General features: G+C 39.6%; 1 protein-coding gene across 2 annotated transcripts in view; it reads right to left on the bottom strand.

Annotated features, from left to right (window-relative positions):
- Positions 1-22,922, bottom strand: part of EPHA4 (EPH receptor A4) — a 157,058-nt gene that overhangs the window by 10,294 nt on the left and 123,842 nt on the right. For both annotated transcript variants that reach the window (XM_061148647.1, XM_061148648.1), the window contains exons 9-15: positions 15,585-15,643; positions 13,291-13,404; positions 12,855-13,040; positions 8,805-8,866; positions 8,142-8,351; positions 6,149-6,298; positions 1,716-1,909 (exon numbers count right to left, since the gene is read on the bottom strand). In XM_061148647.1, the coding sequence (XP_061004630.1) occupies positions 1,716-1,909; positions 6,149-6,298; positions 8,142-8,351; positions 8,805-8,866; positions 12,855-13,040; positions 13,291-13,404; positions 15,585-15,643 (975 nt within the window). The remainder of the gene's footprint in view (positions 1-1,715; positions 1,910-6,148; positions 6,299-8,141; positions 8,352-8,804; positions 8,867-12,854; positions 13,041-13,290; positions 13,405-15,584; positions 15,644-22,922) is intronic.

Here is a 22,922-nt window from a genome sequence, read left to right as displayed (position 1 = left end):
CTTGTTTTATCAATCAGTTCTGTCCAAATAATAGCTTGTTTATGACCTTTCTCTTTGTCCACTATATTAATTAAATCAAATTTTCCAAGTAATATTCTGCAGATTTTTATGGTAAGAATAATCAAGATTTCATTCTTTCCCCAATTTTGAGCCAGTAACAAATATGGCCACAAAGAGTTTGAGACATTAGTGTTGAATGTTTACCAGAAATGTTTGTTAATGAACAAAAAAAAAAACCAGTTTGCATTTACTTCTAACTTTAACCAAGGGCAGTAGAAGAGCAACATGGAGGCACTAGGTGCTTGACAAGGTTAAAATGACCTGAAAATGAAAATATCCTTACTCAGTATTAATTAATTCTAAGGGTCATTCTCAAGCTTGTTCTGGAAGCCTTTGTGCTGTTTGTGGAACACCATGACATTTGCCTAATTTTGTGCTGAATCACATTCCACGCTATACTACATCCCATTATCAGCAAGCAGTAAGAAGCATCAAAGCTCTGTAAGTACTATCAATGAGAAAAAATTCAGAAGTGAGAAAAGTGTATCCAATAACCCAATTTGTTCTGCCCTTTGGTGCAAAGCACTTATTATACAGAGTTAGAAGCTAAAAAGTTTCTGCTACCAGGAGAAGCCTCAAGTACCAAAGAACTGGACTTGGACCTTCAGACAAAATACATGGGATCGGGAGCTGGAGATCTAAAAGTTGGGGGAGGTTTACCTAGGAACAGAAGAAACTAGCTACACCTGGAAAAGAGGTCTTAGCTCCATCTATTTTCATCCTCTTGGGGAAGAGAAGAACCAAAAATAGGCCAGAAATGACGGGAGATTTTATTTTAGGTCACTTGCAGTATCTTTATCTTCTCTCTGGACTGAAATGCTTCTTTTTTGCTCTTTCCAGTGAAGTGCATATTTGTGTGTTAAGTCGCTTTAATCGTGTCTGACTCTTTGCCACCCTATGGATTGTAGTCTGCAAGGCTCCTCTGTCCTTGAGACTCTCCAGCCAAGAATACTGGAATGGGTTGCCATGCCCTCCTCTAGGGGATCTTCCTGACACAGGGATCAAACTTGCATCTTGTGTGGCTCCTGCATTGCAGGTGGATTCTTTACCTCTGAGTCACCAGGGAAGACCCTTCCAATGAAGTAACTATTGCATAGGTGGTTCAATCATTTTAATTTTTAAAACCTTTCTCAAATATTCATCTGCATGTTTGTAACTTGATCCTGTTTCCTTCTCCTCTTGAAAGACTCAGAAAAGAGCAACTTTAAGGACCAAAACCAGTGAATCTCTTGCCTCAATTCACATTTTATTAACTCAACTTAGAGCTGTCTTGGAATCCTTATTTTTTATCCCTTATGTTTCTTCCCCTTTCAAAATATAGCCTCTAGTAGCCTGACTATCTTCCAAAAGTACATTTCATCCCTCTAAGTTTTCAGTTCCAGCCTCACAAAATAAGCACTTGAGCTTTTCCTTGGTTGTTTTTGCAAAAAATTTGTTTTTCTGACTTTTGTTTGAGGCCTGACAGGTACAAGGCTCTTCAAAATGGCAAACAGAAAACTACCATAAATACTCTGCTCAAGGAGGAAGAAGCCACCCAGATTGCAGACGGCTGTGACGTGGCCTCTGACAAAAAGCCAGAAATTAAAGTGAGTTACCACTTGAGTGCCACCTCTGAAGTATTCTTTCACACATCATTATTGAGAAGCAGGGCTGACCTGGAGCTCTCGCTCCCTGTCCTCTTCAAGCTGTTGGGATTGCGGATGAGCTTGTCCAACATGTTGACAATCTGCCCAAATTTCGGCCTGTCGCTCCTCTCCTTCTGCCAGCAGTCTAGCATCAGCTGGTGGAGCGCGATGGGACAGTCCATTGGAGGGGGCAGCCGATAGCCTTCCTCGATGGCTTTAATCACCTAGCAAAAAAAAAAAAAAAAAAAAAAACAACCCACAGAATGGTATGTTAGTTTGCCAGGCAATCTGTTGTTAGAGGTTTACCCTCCTGCTCAGCAAGTTCCCTGTCCATTAAGCTGCCAGCAAGCTTGAGCATGGGAATGGCTCCAATTCTTTCACAGAAGCCAGAGCTGGACCTGAGTATTGCTGGCAGCAGGGCAGGGAAGCCAGCCGTTGCTATGAGGGGTTCTCAAATGGCAGACGATGCCCATCAGGAACTCCAATGTGAAGATGCATCAGGGTTCCAAGGTGGTTAGAACCCAATCAGACCAACCACATGGTGTTGGCCTGGCCCCCAGAGACCAAAGGGCGATGATCTTCTCTGTTCTTCTACCAGCTAAACGCTCTTAGCAAAAGAGATTCTAGCTTAAAGGCTTTAAAGACATTCCTTAGGATGCCTCCAAAATGCAAGTCCTTTTGTGTCCCTTTAAGCCTATGTCCTCTTTTATTTTATTTTTTTGGCCACACTGCATACGATACAGAATCTTAGTTCCTTGACCGGGGATGGAACCCACACCCCTTGAAGCATATCTTAACCACTGGACCATGAGGGAAGTCCCAAGTCTGTGTCCTCTTGCTCAGACAGCTGATGGGTCAATATCAGAGCCCATCTTCCTGTTCAGGAGACACTACCTCTCTGAATTAGCACATTCCTCAACCCCTCCAGATGCCCCACCATTTTTACTTTTGGAAGATCAAAATACATAGTTTATGAATTCTGTGTCTCTTTCTTGGTCTCAGCTCATCCTGCTAAAGGTACTAATAGCTAGATTAAAAAAATCTAAAAACAATAATTTAAAAAACCTTCTTTGGGGGATTTATATTTTAAAGGGACCCTGACACATCTAAGGACGGCAGCTATAATTGCCATCTAGAGTGGTCCTCCTACCTAATGAGACAAGTCATTCCATGACTTTTCTAATTGTCTTCACAGATAAAACAATATATTTCTCATTGACTTTTCTCTAAACCCCTGTTCTTCAGGGTGTGAATCCCAGTAACAATATGGTAACCCTCCTGCCAAAGTTAAAGAGGGGAATTACTTCTTAATTTCTTGGCTACTCATAAGCTTTGTTGATGAGTATCCTGTATGATTATGGAGGTACTTTTGTTTGAGGATGTTTAAAAGTTTTGTTTGTTTTTAAATCAGTCCTCCCACCCTCCCCCGCAAAAAACGATAGTTGCTAGTGAAACCATCACTGGCTGCAGCCACCTCAATGACCATGACAGAGTTCCCTTGTGGTGCGTCTATTACTGCTGAATGATCAGCCTTCAACAGAAAACAATCAATTCAGTTGGGTCTAGTTTCTATACAGCAGTATTCTGTGGTTCTTTTTAACCAGGATACTGTTTCCGTGTAACAATTACCTTGTGATTTATTAAGCCCTCTGAATCCTTTTCTCCCATGTATTTTTGCCAACCTCCTACCATATTAATATTAATTTACTCCTTCTAAAGCAAACTTCTATATGCTAACTTACTGAACATGCTTCTATTTATTTCTGGCAATGATATTAGGCCAGTTTGATCCTTTGACTTTCTTTGATCTTTCCAGGTGCATGGTGTTGACTCTAGACTTGATGAAAACATTTTACATTGAATTGATGGGAATGTGAGCAACACTGGGCTGACGCCAGGTGAACACAATTTGTTATAAACCCTCAAACTGCTTAGTATTCTTTCACTAGCTCCCTATCCACTGCCAGCTTGGAAGATGGCTTGTGGGTGAACACAGCATATTTTCTCAGTTTACTGCTAAATGTCTGGGGCTGGGGGGCGGGGTGGGGGAAGAGAGACAATTAAAACAAACTTGATGAAAAACTTGATAAATTTAACATATTTTTAACAGTTACTTTGACTCCATTCACCATATGCCAAATGAATTTTCCCATGAAAGTAATTCTCCAGTTACATTTCCTATTGATTGCTGTTCTACACAGACTCCAACACAGAGAGAAATACATGTGAATAATAGATCAATAATATTTGTGGGGGTGAATTGGCTTCAGATGCTTTTACATGGATAAAGGCAGACAACTAAAAGTTTAAAACAATGAAATTGTTTTAAGATAATATAGAAACTGTCAAAACTAAGTCTGAAAATATTTGTTTAGGGTGAAAAAAAAGACATCTTTAGATATTCTGCTTTTATGAGCACTTGGCTGCTGCTCTCAACTGAAATAAAGACAAGCTTAAAATATACAATAATTAAATAAGTAAATACAGACACTATTCCTTCTTTGAGGGCTTCCCTGGTGGCTCAGTAGCAAAGAATCCACCTGCCAATGCAGGAGACTCAGGTTAATTCCCTGGGTTGGGAAGATCCCCTTGAGACAGAAATGGCAACCTACTCTAGTATTCTTGACTGGAACATCCCATGGACAGAGGAGCCTGGTGGGCTACAATCCATGGGGTTGCAAAACAGCCAGACACAACTTAGTGACTAAACAACAACAAACTCCCTCTTCTAGGTTGTTGGCCTTTGTTTCTCTGCATGTCTCTTACTCAAAACCAAACATTACTACAAGAAAGGTACTTGAAGGTGTCTTCATAATCACATCAAACAGTAGATTACACACTGCTCACTTCTGTAGTCTGTCTCTATAAAGAAAGCTGAGAGCCCAAGAACTGATGCTTTTGAACTGTGGTGTTGGAGAAGACTCTTGAGAGTCCCTTGGACTGCAAAGAGATCAAATCATTCAATCCTAAAGGAAATCAGTCCTGAATATTCATTGGAAGGACTGATGCTGAAGCTACGATACTTTGGCCACCTGATGTGAAGAACTGACTCACTGGAAAAGACCCTGATGCTGGGAAAGACTGAAGGCAGGAGAAAGGGACAACAGAGGATGAGACAGTTGGATGGCATCACTGACTCTATGGACATGAATTTGAGCAAGCTCTGGGAGGTGGTGATGGACAGGGAAGCCTGGCCTGCTGCAGCTCACAGGGTCACAACAAGTCAGACACGACTGAGTGACTGAACTGAACTGAACTGAACTGAGTCTGTCTCCAGTCTGTAATTATCTATCAGTTATGCTAGCTGCTATCTCCCTTCCTATTTGTTATGAACCTTTCTTTATATTTTATAGGTACTACAATGTCAACATTACCATTCCTCTTAACCTGGTCAGAGAATTCTTTTTGCCCCACCGGACACAGAGTACCTTAGCTTCTGTATTGGTCTAAACATTCTTCTACTGATTAAGCAACCAGCATCCTATTTCTTGAGTGCACCTAGTTTTCCACTTAATTGTCAAGGTTTTGCAACATCCTGTTGTTTCAGGACAAGGCAAATGCTCACGTAACATTCCATTTCAGAGAAAATTAAAAAAAAAACAAAAAAACATTTTTTCTAAAATAGTTTTTATTGATGAATTGAGTATCACCCATTTGTAAACATGCTAGATGCTAATATTTCACCTCACCTGAAAATATTAGGAAAGTTTTAAATATGACCATTTTATTTTATTCTGATTTCCAACCCTTCTGGAACTAACACTTTCCTAGAAATAGCTAGTAAGTGTCCTAAGAAGACTCCCCTGGTCTAGGTTTTTTTTTTTTTTTTTTTCTTTTTCTTTCTCACTGGAGATGTTTGTAATTAAATTCTATTACTCTGGAATCTTATTAGTGTCATTATTGAATGCTTTTCTAAAATTGCAGGCATTGTGGATACTCCCATACGAAGAAGTCCAGATGGTACATTTAAAGGGATGTGCATAATTTACAAAGGGTCATTTAGTGAAGCTTTATTTTAGAGTCCTCAAGGGGCAAGCTCTAATTACAACTTTGCCAGCTTTAAAATATTCACTAGATTTCTTCCAATAAAACTTTCATGTCAATTTCACTGCATGTGAAATGTGTTTTTCATATATCCCTGCATTTTCTTAACATTCAAAGTTTAATTTTGTTTCAATATGAACTTGAAAGCTAACCAAGTAAAAATACTGCTCCATATCACCAATCAGCTGAGCTATGCATCCATCTGTTTATCAATCTATCTCCCACACTGTATTAATTAGGCTTTGTAGTTTTGGTCCTTGAAATCAATGACCATAAGTTTCAGCTAGATTACTAGACACATTTGTATTAAGACCCTGAAGTTTAATGTATCAGTTCACACTTAACACTTACTCCATCATACAGTAACATGAAACTTCCTGCATCTCAAAAAACATATATTTCAGAACATGAAGACTCACATCTTGATTGGACATGTCCCAGTAAGGTCTCTCTCCATAGGACATCACTTCCCACATAACAATCCCGTAGCTCCATACATCACTTGCAGATGTGAATTTACGATAGGCGATTGCTTCTGGTGCAGTCCACCGGATGGGAATCTTGCCACCCTGTGAACATCCAAGCTCTGGATTATTCCCCAAGTACACTGACGTGCCCTTTTAGTTTCTAAATGTTATTACTGTGGGCCAAGCAGGACAACAGCATTCCTGAGATAGTTTTCCAAACAATCACAAGATACTTATTATCTAAAATGTTCCAGGTTGAGACAGTTCTGATATGTTTTCACAGGTTATGGGGAAGTAAACAACTAATCTCCTTAATTATTTTTTAAAAAGCCAACCTATTTTCTGGGCTCTGCTTAAGGCAATACTGTAGTAGAAAGGATATTTTAAGTTTTACAAAGCACACATTATCTGTGGTGTATACCAATGAATGTGCAACTGACAGTAATTTTGATTTCTTGTTGGATTCTCTTACCCAGCAGCACAAAACCAATACTTAGTACTGCTTCAGAAATCATGAACTAAGGAAGTTAAATATGAATATTTCTATATACTCCACATATATGTGTTCCAACTCTTATAGAACATGAGAAATATGCCTAACTTAGCTAGAAGATAATACACTGAACAGGCTCTTAGAGGAAATCAAATAGTACCAGATGCTAAAGCCATTACTGATTTTAATGGAGGGAGGGCAGGATTTTGATTATTTAATTTTCTAAAAAGACACCTGCAAAAATGGTAAAGCAATTGAATATTACCCCCCAAAAGTTTAAAGGTCTCAAATGTCTCCTGTTGATTATGCTTATGTGCAAGGTATTTTTAATGGAGTTTCAAATTTCTTAGGGTTCCATCTGGGGAAATTAATTCAGCTTTAATTCAGACCCTTAAACTGTTCAAGAGGACATCATTTAAAAGTCTTCTTTGCTTCATTAGGGCTACTAAAGAGGGCAATAAACTGTACCATAAATTTCATTGATTCACTATACTTTACACTGTATTACATTTGTGCTTGTTCCATGCAGTGAAACACTTATGCTGCTTTCCTTAAATATTTTGGCTAGATAAATGTATCATTCGAGAGGCTTCTTTCTGCTTTCCTTTCTCCAACTACTGGGGGGAAATAAAAAGTCTTTAGCATTGACAAAGGTGTATTCTTTCCTGAATGAATGGACTTAGAATTTTGGAGAAGGTATGTGTAAGAATCAAAACTGCAGCCATAGAAACGGAACACTACCAGAAAATATGCATGCACACACACACACACACACACACCCCAAACTATACCCAAAAAGCCCCCAATGCTTATTGTTACAGATGCAAAATGGTTAGCATTAAAGGAGGAAAATGGCTGGTCTGCTTCATGTTGATTTTAACAGTGTCAGCCCTAATGGCCAATAACTTTTATGATTCTGTGTTTATTCCATTAGTATCTTATATTCAGATTGTCCAGCTAAGATAGCAAAGCCATTAACTGTATACTGATAACTCTTCACCATGCCTTAATCCCGGCTTATCTATTAGTAGTAAAAATGCAGGCCATTAGATACTGGGAAACCTTGTGTAGTGTAAATGTTTTATAAATCCTGTGTATACATTCTCAGATTCGGTAGGCAGCTGACTAGAACACTGTTCTGTCTTGTTTAAAGTAAGATTTTTTTTTTAAATAATGAAAAGGAACCAAGTATAAAATCTAAAACAAACTAACTGGAAGAAAGGAAGGAAGCAAAGTGTGAAAAAATACAATAATGTGACGCTCTAAATTGTGATCATCCATCTAGAGCATATTTCAAAATTTCTCTTGGAAACATGGTTTTAAAATGGATGCAAGGCTATGCAGAGGCTCTGAAGGATGAAGTAACTTATAAATATCATAAAGGGCTTAAACATCAAGTGAGAGGAACAGTTTCATTAGAGTCAAAGCTCAGAGGTCACAAACCCTTCTTACCCTGGTGGTATATGCTGCTTCCGGATCGTCCTCTAGCACTCGCGACATGCCAAAATCAGACACTTTGCAGACCAAGTTGCTATTGACCAGAATGTTCCGCGCAGCCAGGTCTCGATGGACATAGCTCATATCAGATAAATACTTCATCCCAGACCCAATGCCACGAAGCATGCCCACCAGCTGAATGACCGTAAATCTGCCATCATTCTTCTGCAGAGGAAAGGAATGAGGTACAATCTCATTAACATTAAGCCTAATTAATTTTCACGAAGCATTTATTACTTGGATCTTTTTTGATATCTGTATCCGGTGTGCAGTGAAATTCAGTATGATTTCCTGGCCTTTTGGACCAAAGTCACTAATTCATGAGCAGAGTATGAGCAAGGAGCTGGGTTTGCTTCCTGTGATAGATGGAAATTATCCAACTGTAATGAATCTATGGCTCCAACAGCCCCACAATACAAAAGTAAATCAAATGCTACCCTCCTCGAACATGGACTATTTAAAGAGCCTTTAAAAAATCGCATCATTCTCTATTTCTCCTCTTCTTCCTCTGCCCCATTAAAAAGGGTCTGTGTACAACCAAACAGAACACACATTCAGAGTGTGTTAGAGTTTTCTAAATACCAACATTCTTGGGTTTAATATAAAGTAGTTACATACCCTGAGGAATGCATCCAAGGAGCCATTCTCCATGTACTCTGTTATGATCATTACTGGTTTACCTAGAGTTTCCAGAAAGAAAAACACAAAACCCTTGATGAGCACTGCAGTTAATGAGATAAAAATGGGCTGTGCACAATTTTCCTGCCAAGACACCTGTCTTGTGCGATCTAATTTAATTAAAACAAGCCAAGCTTATGCCTCAGCTGTGGGGAGCTAGGAATGAAATATTAAAAGGACGAGGAGGTTTAAATTCCATCTGGAAGGTTAACCCTTTGGGTGGCTTGTTGACAAGGTCTTTAACTAAAGTGGCCTCCAGTACCCAGGGGCATGTGATGAGTATTTGTTCTCTCAAGCAAACGGAGAAGAAGATAAATGACCCATTTAAAGGCAAAAAAAAAAATCTTTAGGATAATTAATTAATTTTGCCCCCAGAAGAGACAATTGTGCAATGCTAAAGGAATCAATGAACAGAGAAAGTTTTTTTTTTTTTTTTTTTTTACCTATTTAGAGAAACCCAAGTTTCCAAGAGCAGTAGCTATGCTGAATACTTCTTTACCTGGAACTCATCTTAAAGCTCAAGCATGTACAATCTTAGCCTTTTCCCCAGCCTCACTCAGGTCAGGGGCTATAGCCTTTCTTTTCCCTTTTCCTATCTATCAATACACTCAGTCTATTTGCTTCTTTAAGATGCCAACCTCAGCAGCAGCAACAACATCACAGGAAAGGGTCAATAAGCGGTTTCATCCTAGCAGCAATTTTGGTTCAGTACTAGAACATTTGTGCACCCCAGTCCCCTTTGTAAGCAAAGAAATCAAAATGATTTTAAGGTTTGGAGAAGTGGGGACACATTTTCATTTTGCTTTCATTTTCTTTCTGAGGATTTTAGGAAATAAGGATGGTTCTTTAGTTTCTTAATCCCAGGCAACGGACACAAGGTCTTAAGTTCCTTCTTTCTAAAGGTATTTGTAGGGTCGCAAAGACTCAGACATGACTAAGTGACTTTAACTTTCAGTTTTTCTTTTGTGGGAGTGAACAGGGAGTCGAAAGTAAATCTTTGATATTTTACTAAGGCTAGGGGTAAAGCAAAGAGGATAAAAGAGAGTTCCTGGGAGGAAAATAAAATATTAGTTTGATAAATAAAACTAATTTTTGACTTATCAAAAATACTCATTGTTGTCCTTATGGTTATGACTTAATCATGGAAACTGGACTGGGATGTGTCATTGCTGGAAAGTCCCCAGAATTATTCTAAACGGGTACATTTTCCATCTTAAGCCCCTATCAAATTAGACTCTCTACGGGCATAGAGAAAGGGAATATGTCTTCATTTCAGAGGCCAAATTTTAGAAGAGCAGAAGTTTTTAATATCAGTGAAGTCCCATTTATCAATTTGTTTTCTGGTTATGCATTGGGTATTGTGCCGAAGAAATCTTTCCAAGGCAAACATGTTGAATTAGGAAACAACACTTTGGACATTTTATTTACAAGGGATGAAGGAAAGCGGACAGAAGAAGCAGGAATCTCGGTGTAGACTGAAGGATGAATAAAACCACTTCTAATCTCTCTTCCCTTGGCTGCTGGGAGAGGTCCCAGACTGCCTTGCCATCCTCCGTCAATATAAATAGGAAGCCCTGAGTCCTTAGACTCAATGACCCTCTATAGCCGTGACCACACAGAACAAATGCATCTAAATGAGTTTTAATGAACCTGCCTCAATCAAATGCTACTTTGTCAACTCATGAGAAAGGGTGATTCCCCTGGCGGTGCATTAACACCTACTTCCATTTCACCAGGCCCCTCTGGAAATGTGGGGAAGAGAGCACAAGATTAGAAAGAGAGGGGGTAGTGGTGAGAATTTATAGTCTCTCTGTCCATTTACAAAGTTACTCAAGGAACTCAGATTCTCACTTCACCTTTTCACCCTTACACATCCCTAATCTGACAGTTGGCATCATCTTCACAATTTTTCTACATTCCTTTTCCTGTTTATTAAATGTATCCATTTGTCAGAATCTATGAGCACTACAAGATAAATAAAGATGAATGTCTGCATCCGCACAGAGGGGCTTATAAAATGGGTTCTGGTTGGACTCCTGGGTGAAGGCATACCCATCCCCAGAACAAGCAGGGATGCCGTGGGGAAGGGAGAGGTGGGAGGGGAGAGGTGGGGGAAGGGGATAGCTTCTCTGGTGGAAATTTTAAATCATTTTAATTCAGTGACAACTGCATTATGCAAATGCATCCAGTCGTTTATAACAGTTACAGCTGTAATAGCTACGAGTTTTAGAGAGGCGCGGTGGGATTTTAGCACAAAGATCCCCTGTTTCTCCTCTCTTCTGCAGAGGTGCTACAAAAATCACTGTCTGCCCCAGGAAAAACACCCCAGGCTGAACAGAGCCTCCTTGTGAGAAAATGGACCTGCAGAAGTATTTAAAGGGAATGTTATCTTTTAATTAAAGAAGTGAAGGGCTCCGGGCAAGCCCAAAGGCCACAGGCTACAGAAAAAAAAAAAAAAAAAAAAATCCTGTCTGTAAAACTAATCTTAAAAAGCAAATAGAGCTATTCTATGCTAATTATAGCCTTCACCTTAGGTGGAAAATTATATACCCTTAGCACCAAGCTTCCTTTTTTAAAGGATTCCAAAGCTGGGGGAAAGATGTACTTCTTAAGACATAATAGTACCAGTTAACACTTAAGTTGGTTGTTTTTTTTTTTTAAATTTGCTATATAAGCATTATGCCATACACCCTAAATATTTCATTCAAAACAACCTTGTAAGGCAAGTTCTATTTTTATCTCTATTTTACAGATGGGGAAACTGAGAGCTTGAGCAACCAGTTAAGACTTCACAATTTACTAGCAGAAGATGGTGTGCAAATCTTTGGTCACTAGGCCAAAGAGACTCAAAGTGTGGTCCCAGGGACTACAGCATGGTTGACCTTGAGCTCTTTAGATCATGAGCTCATGGGCCCCTAACCACCAAATCAAACCTCTGAGGATGAGGTCCAGGAAAGTGTTTCAAGAGTTTTCCAGAAATCTGATAGATGTTTAAGTCTGAGGACCTCTAAATGAATGTATATTTGCTGTGACTTTCTAGTAATTCCTTATTTTCCCTGCCCAAAGATTGTATACCCTTGCATGTTACTGACCTCTTTGCCCCAGACCTAATGTCTAATGTTTATACTCTTTAAATTGCCCCCACTTCACCCACTTCAGCCACCACTCTGCACCAGTTGATGGAGGATGCTTCCCAGGCACCTGGAATCAAATGGTACACTGGCTTCCTGGAGACATAGCCCCAGGCTTACACGATCCCTGACTTGTAGTAACTGTAGTAGGTACTAAGACTTCTGGAATATAGCCACCTTCAATAGGAACCATTTCACCTGCCTTGTGCATGTGGTGCTTTATAAGTGGGTCTTAGCCAGCCTTACAGATGTATTCAGGGTATGCTTCGCAAAATGCATCTGTTGAGCTGTGTCGTATTGTAACTGAAGCGTGGTTCACGGGCTCAGCGAATGCTAATGGACTAAAAAAAGGAAGGTTCAACCAGGTGTTACTGGAAATAGGTGCTGAACTGCAATTGCCATAAATCAGGCCAAGCAGACAAGCAAATCCCCCAATATAACAGATTCCCAGGACGCACTCCTCGCATCTGGAACCAAAGCTTCGAGCCCAAGGTGTGGTGAAGTTCTGTAGCGTTTTATAGGAAAAGTACTTAAAATTTATTTTGCTTACCATCTGCTTGCGCCTACCCTGTGACAATCAGTTTGGTCTAGCAAACATTTGAAAGATGGCGAGGCATACTAAAAATCTGCAATATTAATTTCGCTAAAATCTCACACAAGCTGCTTTGGAAACAGGGTATCAGCCTACACCACAGACCCATTTAGAACTGACTATAAGATTAATGACTTGTCCTGCACTGATTTCCTCCTATTAGCAATCAGTAGGTCTGTTCCATCTGTCATTTCCCTGGAAAGAAAATGTGTGTTTAATTTGCGAGTAACTTCTAACTTGGCTTTGTCAAGGGAGCGACCCACGTACATTTGGTGACAACGCCTTCCAAGTGAATGATATTTGGGTGATCAAACTGTCCCATGATGCTGGCCTCGCTTAAGAAGTCCCGTCTCTGCTTGTCTGTATATCCAGCTTTCAGCGTCTTGATAGCCACATAGATTTCTCTTTTGCCAGGCACTTTGAGACGCCCACTGCATACTTCGCCAAATTCACCTTTGAGAGAGAAAAAGAATTGACTCTGAACCAGAAACACATTAAAAGTGAAAGAATAATAGCTAGCATTTGTGGAGTGTTTATCACACACTGAGCACTGCGCTGGTGTTTTATGTAGATTAAGGAAATTTCAGGTACACCGCTATTTACATACATAGGCACACACAATATATTCATATGCCTTTATATAATCCACATATATCTATATTTAATATTCACAAAGAAAACAGGCTTTTAGATACAGACTTACCAACTCCTATGACTTTTTCAATCTTAATGCAGGATGCGTCAATTTCTTTGGCAAATTCTCGAACTGCTTGGTTGGGATCTTCGTACGTAAAGGGATCCACGTAAGTTCTAACACCTGAGTAACAAACATGCAAAAAGTTGGCAGGACACTTCTCATGCGTGCGTGCTAAGTTGCTTCAGTTGTGTCTGACTTTTTGCGACGCAGACTGTGGCCTGCCGGGCTCCTCTGTCCATGGGATTCTCCAAGAAAAAATACTGGAGTGGGTTGCCATACCCTCCTCCAGGGGATCTTCCTGGCCCAGGATCGAACCTGCGTCTATTACATCCTCTGCATTAGCAGGTGTGTTATTTACCACTAGCGCCACCTGGGAAGCCCAAACACTTTTCAGGAACCACTAGTAAACTGAAATTCTCTGGATCTAAAAATACTCAGCACAGGAAAAGTTTTCTTAGCATGAGAAAAATAGCATAGGTATAGGAAAATGTTTAGAGTCTCGCTCTGTGTTTTGTTAGCAGGTAAACAAGAATTGTTTGCTACATAAGAGGCTGTAGCTCTACAGAGTTCCTGGGAAGCCTTCACACTGCAAGGATGAAATTTTAAAAACCACCTATCCGGTGGAGGGAAAGAGAGTCTCCATAAGGGAATTTGGAATTTGTTAGCTAAACATTGTTGTCCTGGGGACTTCCCTGGTGGTCCAGTGGTTAGGACTGCCCGCTTCCAGCGCAGGGGGTGAGGGTTTGATCCCTGGTTGGAGAACTAAGATTTCCACAAGCCATGTGGCACAGTCAACAAATAAATAAATAAATAATTCAAAGCAACAAAAATGATGTAAAAAATATATTGTCCCAATCAGCTGCTCAAGTCCTATCCACCATCTCCAGCTTTCTTCCCTTAGGGAAGATACAGAAACTGTTTCAAATGGTCGTGCTACAAGGCATCATGTTTAGCCCCATCTCCACCAACAATTGATAACAGTAAACAAACTAAACCTAGGTTAAATGGACAAGAGGGATAATTAATCTGCTAGTTAATTTGAAAATGCAAACTCTATATTGGAGTTCCACTTTTATTCAGTTTTGGAAAGAAGGTGCTGTAAGTAAAGACACTGAATTCCACCTGGAAGCTTCCGCTGAAGAAAATACTGTAGCTGAATCATGAATGCTTTGAATACCAGGAAGGGTAATTCAGCCACACCCTACAGTCACTTGTAAGCTGAGTTCAGAATGTGAGCACTTAGGCAGCCAGAGATGTCTGGGACAAGATGCATTAGAAACTAGTGGGAACTTTCCACTGGCATTCACACCTTGCCTTTCTCTCTGGAGCTCCTGGAGCTTTGGGGCACTGAGAGGTGCAGGATACAGAGTTGGCCCAACCCCTTTGACTTCCCAAGACTGTCAGTTTTGTCCTCATCTCAAAAAAAAAAAAATTACATAATTTTTGTTATTATAAATATATACTGCATGCAAATGAGAAAGTGTGGTTTTAGAAAAGCAGCAAGATGAACAAAGGGAAAATTACTGGATACTCCATGACCCTTCATCAACTTGGTATGTTCTAGCCAAAAAAATCTTTCTTAATCGCTAACAGGGTAGCTATTAACCACTTGGTACTATTTAAATGCAAATTAGTTAAAATTAAATGAAATTAAAAATTCACTTCCTCATTCACTACTAGCTACTTTTCAAGTATCCAACAGTGTGTGGTCACTGGCTAATGAATTGAATGGTGCAAATAAAGACCTACCATCACCTCAGCAAGTTCTAGTGGATGGTACTCCTGAAGTGTCACTAACCACTGTCCATGTCAGAGTCTTTCTTCTATCTTCCTCAAGTCATTCAATTCTTTGAATTTACTCTTTGGAGCCACTTGGAACATCAAAATAACTAAAATCCACTTAAGAAATATTGATAGTCTCAAATTCCATAGCAAAATTCTGTCATGTGTTCAATTCCTTATTCTATTTGTCCCCAAAATTTTTACCTCAGAAAAATTGTTACCTGTTAAATCTTGCCACCCAGCTACAAAACTGAGCCAGCTACCAAAACTTCTTCAGGGTGGAGGATAAAATAAGGGAAAAAAGCATTTAAGGAAATTCCCCAATCTCCATCTTTAATCTCACCTTAAACAAACACCAATCACCTATTTGAGTTAGATACCCTGCAGTCTATTATTTGGATAATTCCATGAACAGAATATAATCTTAACAGCCAAAGGAATATTGTTTAGACATTTCTAAACTGAAAACACAAGAAATGCTTGAAAAATAAAATTACTTTTATCCCAATTTTCTGTACCTTGGTTCAAATGTTTCTCTTCATCTGCTTCTTGTTTTGCTTTACTGTATTTACTCCGTCTATTAAAAGATAAAAGAAATATATATTTTCAGAAGCTGTAAACCACAAGTTCTTCGCTACCGTAAGTCAGGTAGTATACAAATTTCACAGATGAGAAATCTGAGGTTTATGGGAGGTAAAATAATAGGGTGAATAACTTTTACCTTGATATTAATAGTAAATAATGGTTTCAAATACAAGCAGAGTCCAGAGTCTCTACTCTTAACCACAGTATTAAACTGAGGTGATAAAGCAAATATTATATAATATAATTAGAATTTTAAATCTTCAGGAGAAATTTCTTGTATTGAAGATAGATTATAATTTACTGGCTAGTTTCCCCACTTAGCTTCTCTAAGTTTGGTATCGACATGTATACAGTCCTACATTGAAAATGGCTAACTAACCAGGTCCTACTGTGTAGCACAGGGAACTCTGCTCAATATTATGTGGCAGCCTGAATAAAGAGGGGAGTTTGGGGGAGAATGAAACATATATATGGCTGAGTTCCTTTACTGCCCACCGGAAGCTGTCCCAACATTGTTAATCGGCTATACTACAAAACAAAATGAAAAGTTAAAAAAAAAAAGTTTCCCTTGGTGAATTCTGCACAAAGCAATAATGGTCAGTATGTGATAAGTAACAGTACTTATGTTGCTTTCACCCTGTTGCTTTCACCACAATAACCACTACTACAAAAGAAAAGAAAAAGAAAAAAACCTTATTATCATGTTACATGATATCCTTAAAACAATAGTTTTGTGGTTATTGGCTTCAATTGCTGCATACAAATTCCAAAATTATTAATGACAGTTTAAAAGGTAAATATGTGCTTCATACTGGATTATATTCCTTAAGAGTTTGTAGAAAATACTGCAAGAGTAAAAATAAGTTTCCATTTGTAGCTAATTCTTTTTTCTAAAAAACAGTGTATGGTCCTACAGTTGGCATTCTACTCTCAAGGTCCCATAGGAGTGATATCCGACTTGGTTATAAAAAGTCTTGGGAAAAAGAAACCTTGAGTATATATAAATCTTTAATCAGTAATCTTGATACGTTACACATGTACACATGTACATGTATGTGTCCACGTATGCAGGCGTGTGCATGCTAAGTTTTTTAGTCCTGTCCAACTCTTTGCAACCCTATGGATTGTAGCCCGTCAGGCTCCTCTGTCCATGGGATTTTCCAGGCAAGAATACTGGAATGGGTTGCCATGCTCTCCTCCAGGGGATCCTCTCGACTCTGGGATTGAACCCACATCTCTTAGGCCTCCTGCATTGGCCAGTGGGTCCTTTATCACTAAGGCCACCTGGGAAGCCCCGTGACTGCAGGTATATATATTAAATAAACTGGAAAATCAACTCAGTTGATATTAGAGCTCTCTAAAGTTGGGAAATGAGACCACATTAGTGAATAAAATATGTGCATTTATGTTTCAGCCAAAAATGTCAAGTTTACATTGTAGTTTATAATTATCTTGTAATTTTCTTAGGGCTTTAAAGATGAGGTCAGTCAAGACTCTTACATATGTGGAAACGGAAGCTCTGTGGTGACAGAGGATTCCCTGATGGCCACGGAGGGTCGAAGCAGTGTGGTCCTGCCTGAATTCGATAACCTGAAACCCTGCACTTTGAACAAGCTGCGAAGGGCGAGATGCTCATGGAAGAAAGGGGGCCACGCAGACCAGAGAGCAGCCCAATCACAGTCACGTATCCCAGCTCCTCACGCACATTCCTCTCTAAATTGTCAGCAATGCAGGAACCAGCTCTGCAATCAGAGCCTTGGAGCCTACAGATGTTTCTCCGTGTGTATAATTCCCTTGCAAATAATAATACCTTGCCTTTTTACATTGCATTTAACTTTTCAAACTGCTCTCATTACACATATTATCTCCTCCCCTAACTGTTTGCAAAGCAGGGACCAGCTTAGTAAACACAGACCTCAGTTCACTTCGAAGGCAAGTCCTTCAGTCTTAAATAACAGCTTGCATTTTCACTTTGCATTTAACCTTTAAAAGAACCTTCACATCTATTATTTCATCACATCTTCTCAACAATCCTATGAAAGCAGTCTGGCAGACAGACACACGCTCAGTTCCACTGTACAGACGAAAATGACGGAGGCAGAGGGGCACGTCATTCACCCATGACTCTCCAGCAAATATAGGAGTGTGTCTGCCACATCCAGCTCACTGCCTCTCATAGTGGAGATGAAGTTACATGATGATATCTGGCGAGAGTTAATTATAAGTAATAGCACATTTTATATCAGTAAATCCACTTAAATTGGATTTCACTTGTTCTCAAAAGCCACTGCTTCATCAAAGAAGCTAAACAGGTTTAAATAACCTGAAATCAGACGCTTGTATGAAAGATATAGTTCCCTCCAAGCCTCCCCCCTTTCCTCTCCTTTTAAAGGAAATACAAGCGTGTTAGGTCAGGGACTATGAAAACAACATTTTATGTCAAGGAAACGCGTGGCTAGGTCCCAAGGGTGTGATAGGGCCCTGCCAGCCCAGGAGATTGTATCTTATCAGAGCTCCTAAAAGCATTATCTAAAATTACAAGTATATCTTTTAAACCACTTTAGATCAAGAATACTGATCTGAATTTCTTTACTTTAAAGAAAAAGAAAAAAAAAAAAAAAAAAGCCTTGTGCAAGGAAGCTTTTGTCCCAACTTTAAATTGTCAGTGAGTTACTCAAAAACCCTGATAGATACCAGAAGAAAGAACAGTCTCAAGAAGCCTAGGAGTGCTGATTTCCATCAACACATTCATGAAATCTGTGCAAAGCCAGAGGAAACGCAAAATGGCAAGAATCATTCATTATAAGGTTCACCTGCCCATCCCTTCCTCATACTTCTAAACATAGAAGGAGGAAGTAAATTAGAAGAGAAGGTGTATTTTTAAAGAAACTTTACTTGGAGTGTTACTTGGAAAAGTCTCTAGCGGAGTACAAGGAATGCTGACAAAGAAACACAAGGATTACTGTTCAAAGGCTAATTGTAGCCTATTAGCTACTTAATAATACCTTGAAAACTAAAAAGCCTGAGTCCTGCTCTCCCTTTGTCACCTGATGACCCTTTCTCCTTTGGTTCAGGGTAGGACAATGTGTCCGTTATTGTCCAGAGAAAGAAAGCCCACTGGAGCTTATCACTGAGTCAGCCAGCCTGCAGGAAACCACGCCATCTAAAAGGGTGCGAAATTGACATCTGAGGCAGATCACCTGAATGACAGAAGGGAATCTTTGTGGAAGACTTTCTAATTATTGAGATGTGGGCAAGCTGATTAAAAAAACAAAACAACAACAAAAAAAAAAATTGGGAAAGAGGGGAGTGGTTTGTGAGTAAATGCTCCAGAAGGAAATATTCAACCTTTCAACTAAGTTAAAGGGACTTGTCTGCAGGTGAAACTTTGAAAGCTGTGAATAAGCCCCCCGGAACTGGGGTATTAACAGAGAATGTCCAGGAACAGCAGGGGCCGCTGGTGCTGCACCCCCAACCAACACGTTGCTCCTGGCACCTTGACTATCTGATAAAACCAACAAAATAGTGGAGGGAAGTGTGGCAGGACCCAGTATACACCCCACTTTTATGGAAATACTGACTTCCTTGATCAAGTCGACAGATTTGACTGATGGGGTTCACTGTTCCAAAACTAATTAGCAAAAGGTAAGTAATTTATTCAGCTAAAGTGCAAATTAAAGAAGATAAAGCAATGTAATAACTAGCATGGCTCCAGGAGGACCCTTTCCAGCGTTTAATGGCATCACCCACGAAGATTCATCGAAGTCATCCTTCTTTTTCCCCTTCCTTAAGCTGTCATTGTTCCTGCACCAAATGATGGCTAAATGCTCTTCACAAGCAACATTTTGAAATGGGTGGAAGTGAACCGTACGATTGCACACAAGTTGTTTAGAAATGTTCCCGCAGTACCATCTGCCCTCTAATTGTAGAAATTTACATGACTTCATCAGAGCCAATTTAGGCTAACATTTAAGTGTATTCATTCTTATGTGATCATAATATTCCAATTAGGACACCAGGAGAGATAGATAGAGACTGAATGGTAACTGTTTTAGCATTATGAAAAGAGTTTCAGCTCCAAAGTGGAAAACTGTAACCTTCAGAAGACAACACCAACTTGCAAAGTCTGACTTCTTAGTAGCATGCATTAGAAGCACATTAAATCACAGAACACAAATGTACCAACATCACATCATGAAGGAGACTCCTGAAGCTCTGGTTCACTACAACTGTCAACATTAGCATTTGATGTATGTCCATTTTCCAGTTCAGAAGACATTAGCATAATCTATCTAGACCCAATATTGCAAGTCAGGAGAGATGGACTCCTGTTCTGATCAAGCAACTAACTAACTAGCTGTGTGACCTTCTGTAGTTAACTGTTTAACCTCTTCTCCAGGCCTCAAATTCTTAATATACAAGATGCCAGCAATTTCCTTCCCTGAGCCATCCGTGTCCCTGCTTTACAAATTGTGCCACGGCCATTTCATTTTTTTTTTTTTAACATCAATTCACTACTAAACTTCCCTGGTGGTACATAGGATAAGAATCCGCCTGCCAATGCAGGGGACCCAGGTTCCGTCCCTGGTCTGGGAAGATCTCACATGTTTGGGAGCAATGAAGCCTGTGCGCCGCAGCTATGGAGCCCACATCCAGCAACTACTGAAGCCTCTGAGCCGAGAGCCCATTTGCTGCAGCAAGAGACACCAGCGCAAGGAGACGCCCGAGCACCGCAACTAAAGGTGGCCCCCACTCGGTACCTCAAGAAAGTGTGCACAGCAACGAAGACCCAGGGCAACCAAAAAAAAAAAAAAAAAACTCACTATTTTTTCTTTAATTCAGGTAAGAAGGGTACTTTATAACCCTAACATAACTAGAAACCCAGCAGCACTAGCAACGATCAGATCAGTATAAAACCCACCTATGGCTGGTTATCAGGCAATACTTGTCTCTGATCACCAAACTGTCCTTTAGAAAAGAAGGGCTCGTCTTGCATTCTAGTCCTTTCTTAAAAGTGTTTCTCATACATACTAAACAATAAAATACTATTTGGAGAAGACACACTAGCCTAAAGCAACCTGAATTAATACTATTCAGGACGCTTCTGGAGGTAAACTGATGAAGTCATTAACACAAAAGGGTCTGGGTGTGGGGGAGTTGTCAGAGGAATTTAACACAGTCACTAGGATCATTAGTCCTGAGGTTATGACCTTATCATTGCATTTTATGACATCATTGCCAACAGTCAAAAATCAGTTTTTAAAAGCAATAAAGCAGTTAAACTGTGGCAATCACAAATGTACACCTACAGGAGTATAAAGAAATGGTGCCATGTTGCCAATGGAATGTACATATGCGGTCTAGGAGAAGATTTCCAGGGACAACATCACATAGATATAAGAAATGCTGCACCTTTAACAACCCCAGATGGTAGATATAATTACATGCTCTGAAAAGCTGACAGAATCCTTAAATTATAACTTATATGATAAGTGACACAGGAAGACACTGATCAAAGATGCTTATAAAAAATGTAAGTTAATTTCCTCAACATAATGTGGATGGTAAAAACATATAATATGTCTAAGTCAATGTATTCCGTATAGCACTTTAAATAAATAAAATTTATAAACTTTGAAGTCTGATGCTTTCACTGAGATCCCCAAATGTTTACATTTCCAAGTTGGTCAAAAGGAAAAAGTGGATCTTCTCATTGGAGAAATTAGAGATTAATTCTGATTTGCCTAAAGTTCAGGCTTCTCAGTATAAAGTAAATACAGTGAAATAAAAAACAATTGTTATCATATAGAAAAAAAAAAACAAAAAACCTAGCAAGACACTGGCTGTGAGCCTGAGGACATTTTTTTTTTTTTAATAACAAACTAGCATTTTTCTTTGAGATAATCATAAGGACTAAAATTTTTGTCACTGTGTGGGTCTCTGCTCATTTACAACTTTTTAAAAAATACCTCCCCTGTCATCATAGGAGACATGAGGGTATCGGGAGTCACCTTATCAGCAGGAACATCTCTTGCATCCAAATTGCTATCAACCATCCAGGGCTTCCCTGGTGGCTCAGATGGTAAAGAATCTGTCCGCAACGTAGGAGACCCAGGTTCGAAATATCCCTGGGTCGGGAAGATCCCCTGGAGAAGGGAATGGCTACCCACTCCAGTGTTCTTGCCTGGAGAATTCCATGAACAGAGTATTCTGGCAAGCTACAGTCCATGGGATCACAAAGTGTCAGATCAACTGACACTTTCACTTTGCGTCTGTGGCTCTAGGAGGCAAGAAGCAGCCCCATCCTTTTCCAGGCAAGGGTGTTTTATCTGTTCCTTTCCCAGATGGCTGACTGCAGCATGGGTTTTAGGCATACCATTTACCATCTTTCATTTGTACTCTCACTAAAAGCATGGACCAGATTTTGGTCTACACTATACCTGTCTCCCTTCTCCTCACCTGATTTTATTCCATTCAAACATCTACGATCATGATGACAGAACACACATCCTGCATGCAGAGAAGAATCAGCTGAGTGTGCACCGGCCACTGCAAAGCCTGTCAGCTACCTGGCTCCAGGCAGCCTTTCCTTGACAGCTTTATGTCTGACACTAAAGAAGAATCAATAGGAGGCCAAAGGGTTGACATTTCATTTTCTAAAAAGTGATCCATTGAGGACCAATCACCAAGCAGTGTTTATCAGCCTTGGGAAGTGACTTATTTTTTTTTAATGGGGAAGAAGGTACAGGAATCATGGCTGGGTAACTTGACAGGCTCAATTCTCTAAGGTGGGGACTCATAATTGGAAATTCGATCAATCCTGCCTTAAATAATAAAGTGTTCAATAAAAGCAGAAAGGAAATTAAGTCATCAAGCTTGTGATGCTATTTTCTATAGCTAGAGATTTTAATAAACTTGTCTTCCTGAATTACATTTTCATCTGCTTTTCCTTTTTCTTTTTTTGTCAAAGAAGAACATGGCGAAAAAAACACACTTATAACGAGGTGAACTATTTCTAATTACTCCTGTCTGACTGCTGTCTTTAGGGCAACTTAAAATGCAAAAAACAAAGAAAGTCATGCTAAAGGAAATCTAGACTACAACTAGAGAATTCTCCCATCCAAAATCTTGGTTAAGACTCAAGATGAGACCTGTTGTTCAGTTGCTCAGTCATGTCTGACTCTGCCACCCCATGGACTGCAGCACGCCAGGCTTCTCTGTCCTTCACTATCTCCTGGGATTTGCTCAAACTCATGTCCATTGATTCGGTG

The sequence above is a fragment of the Dama dama genome, chromosome 8, assembly GCF_033118175.1.
Source record: "Dama dama isolate Ldn47 chromosome 8, ASM3311817v1, whole genome shotgun sequence".
Classification (NCBI taxonomy): domain Eukaryota; kingdom Metazoa; phylum Chordata; class Mammalia; order Artiodactyla; family Cervidae; genus Dama; species Dama dama.
Note: the sequence above shows the minus strand (reverse complement) of the source record. Positions and strands in the feature narration are given on the sequence as shown.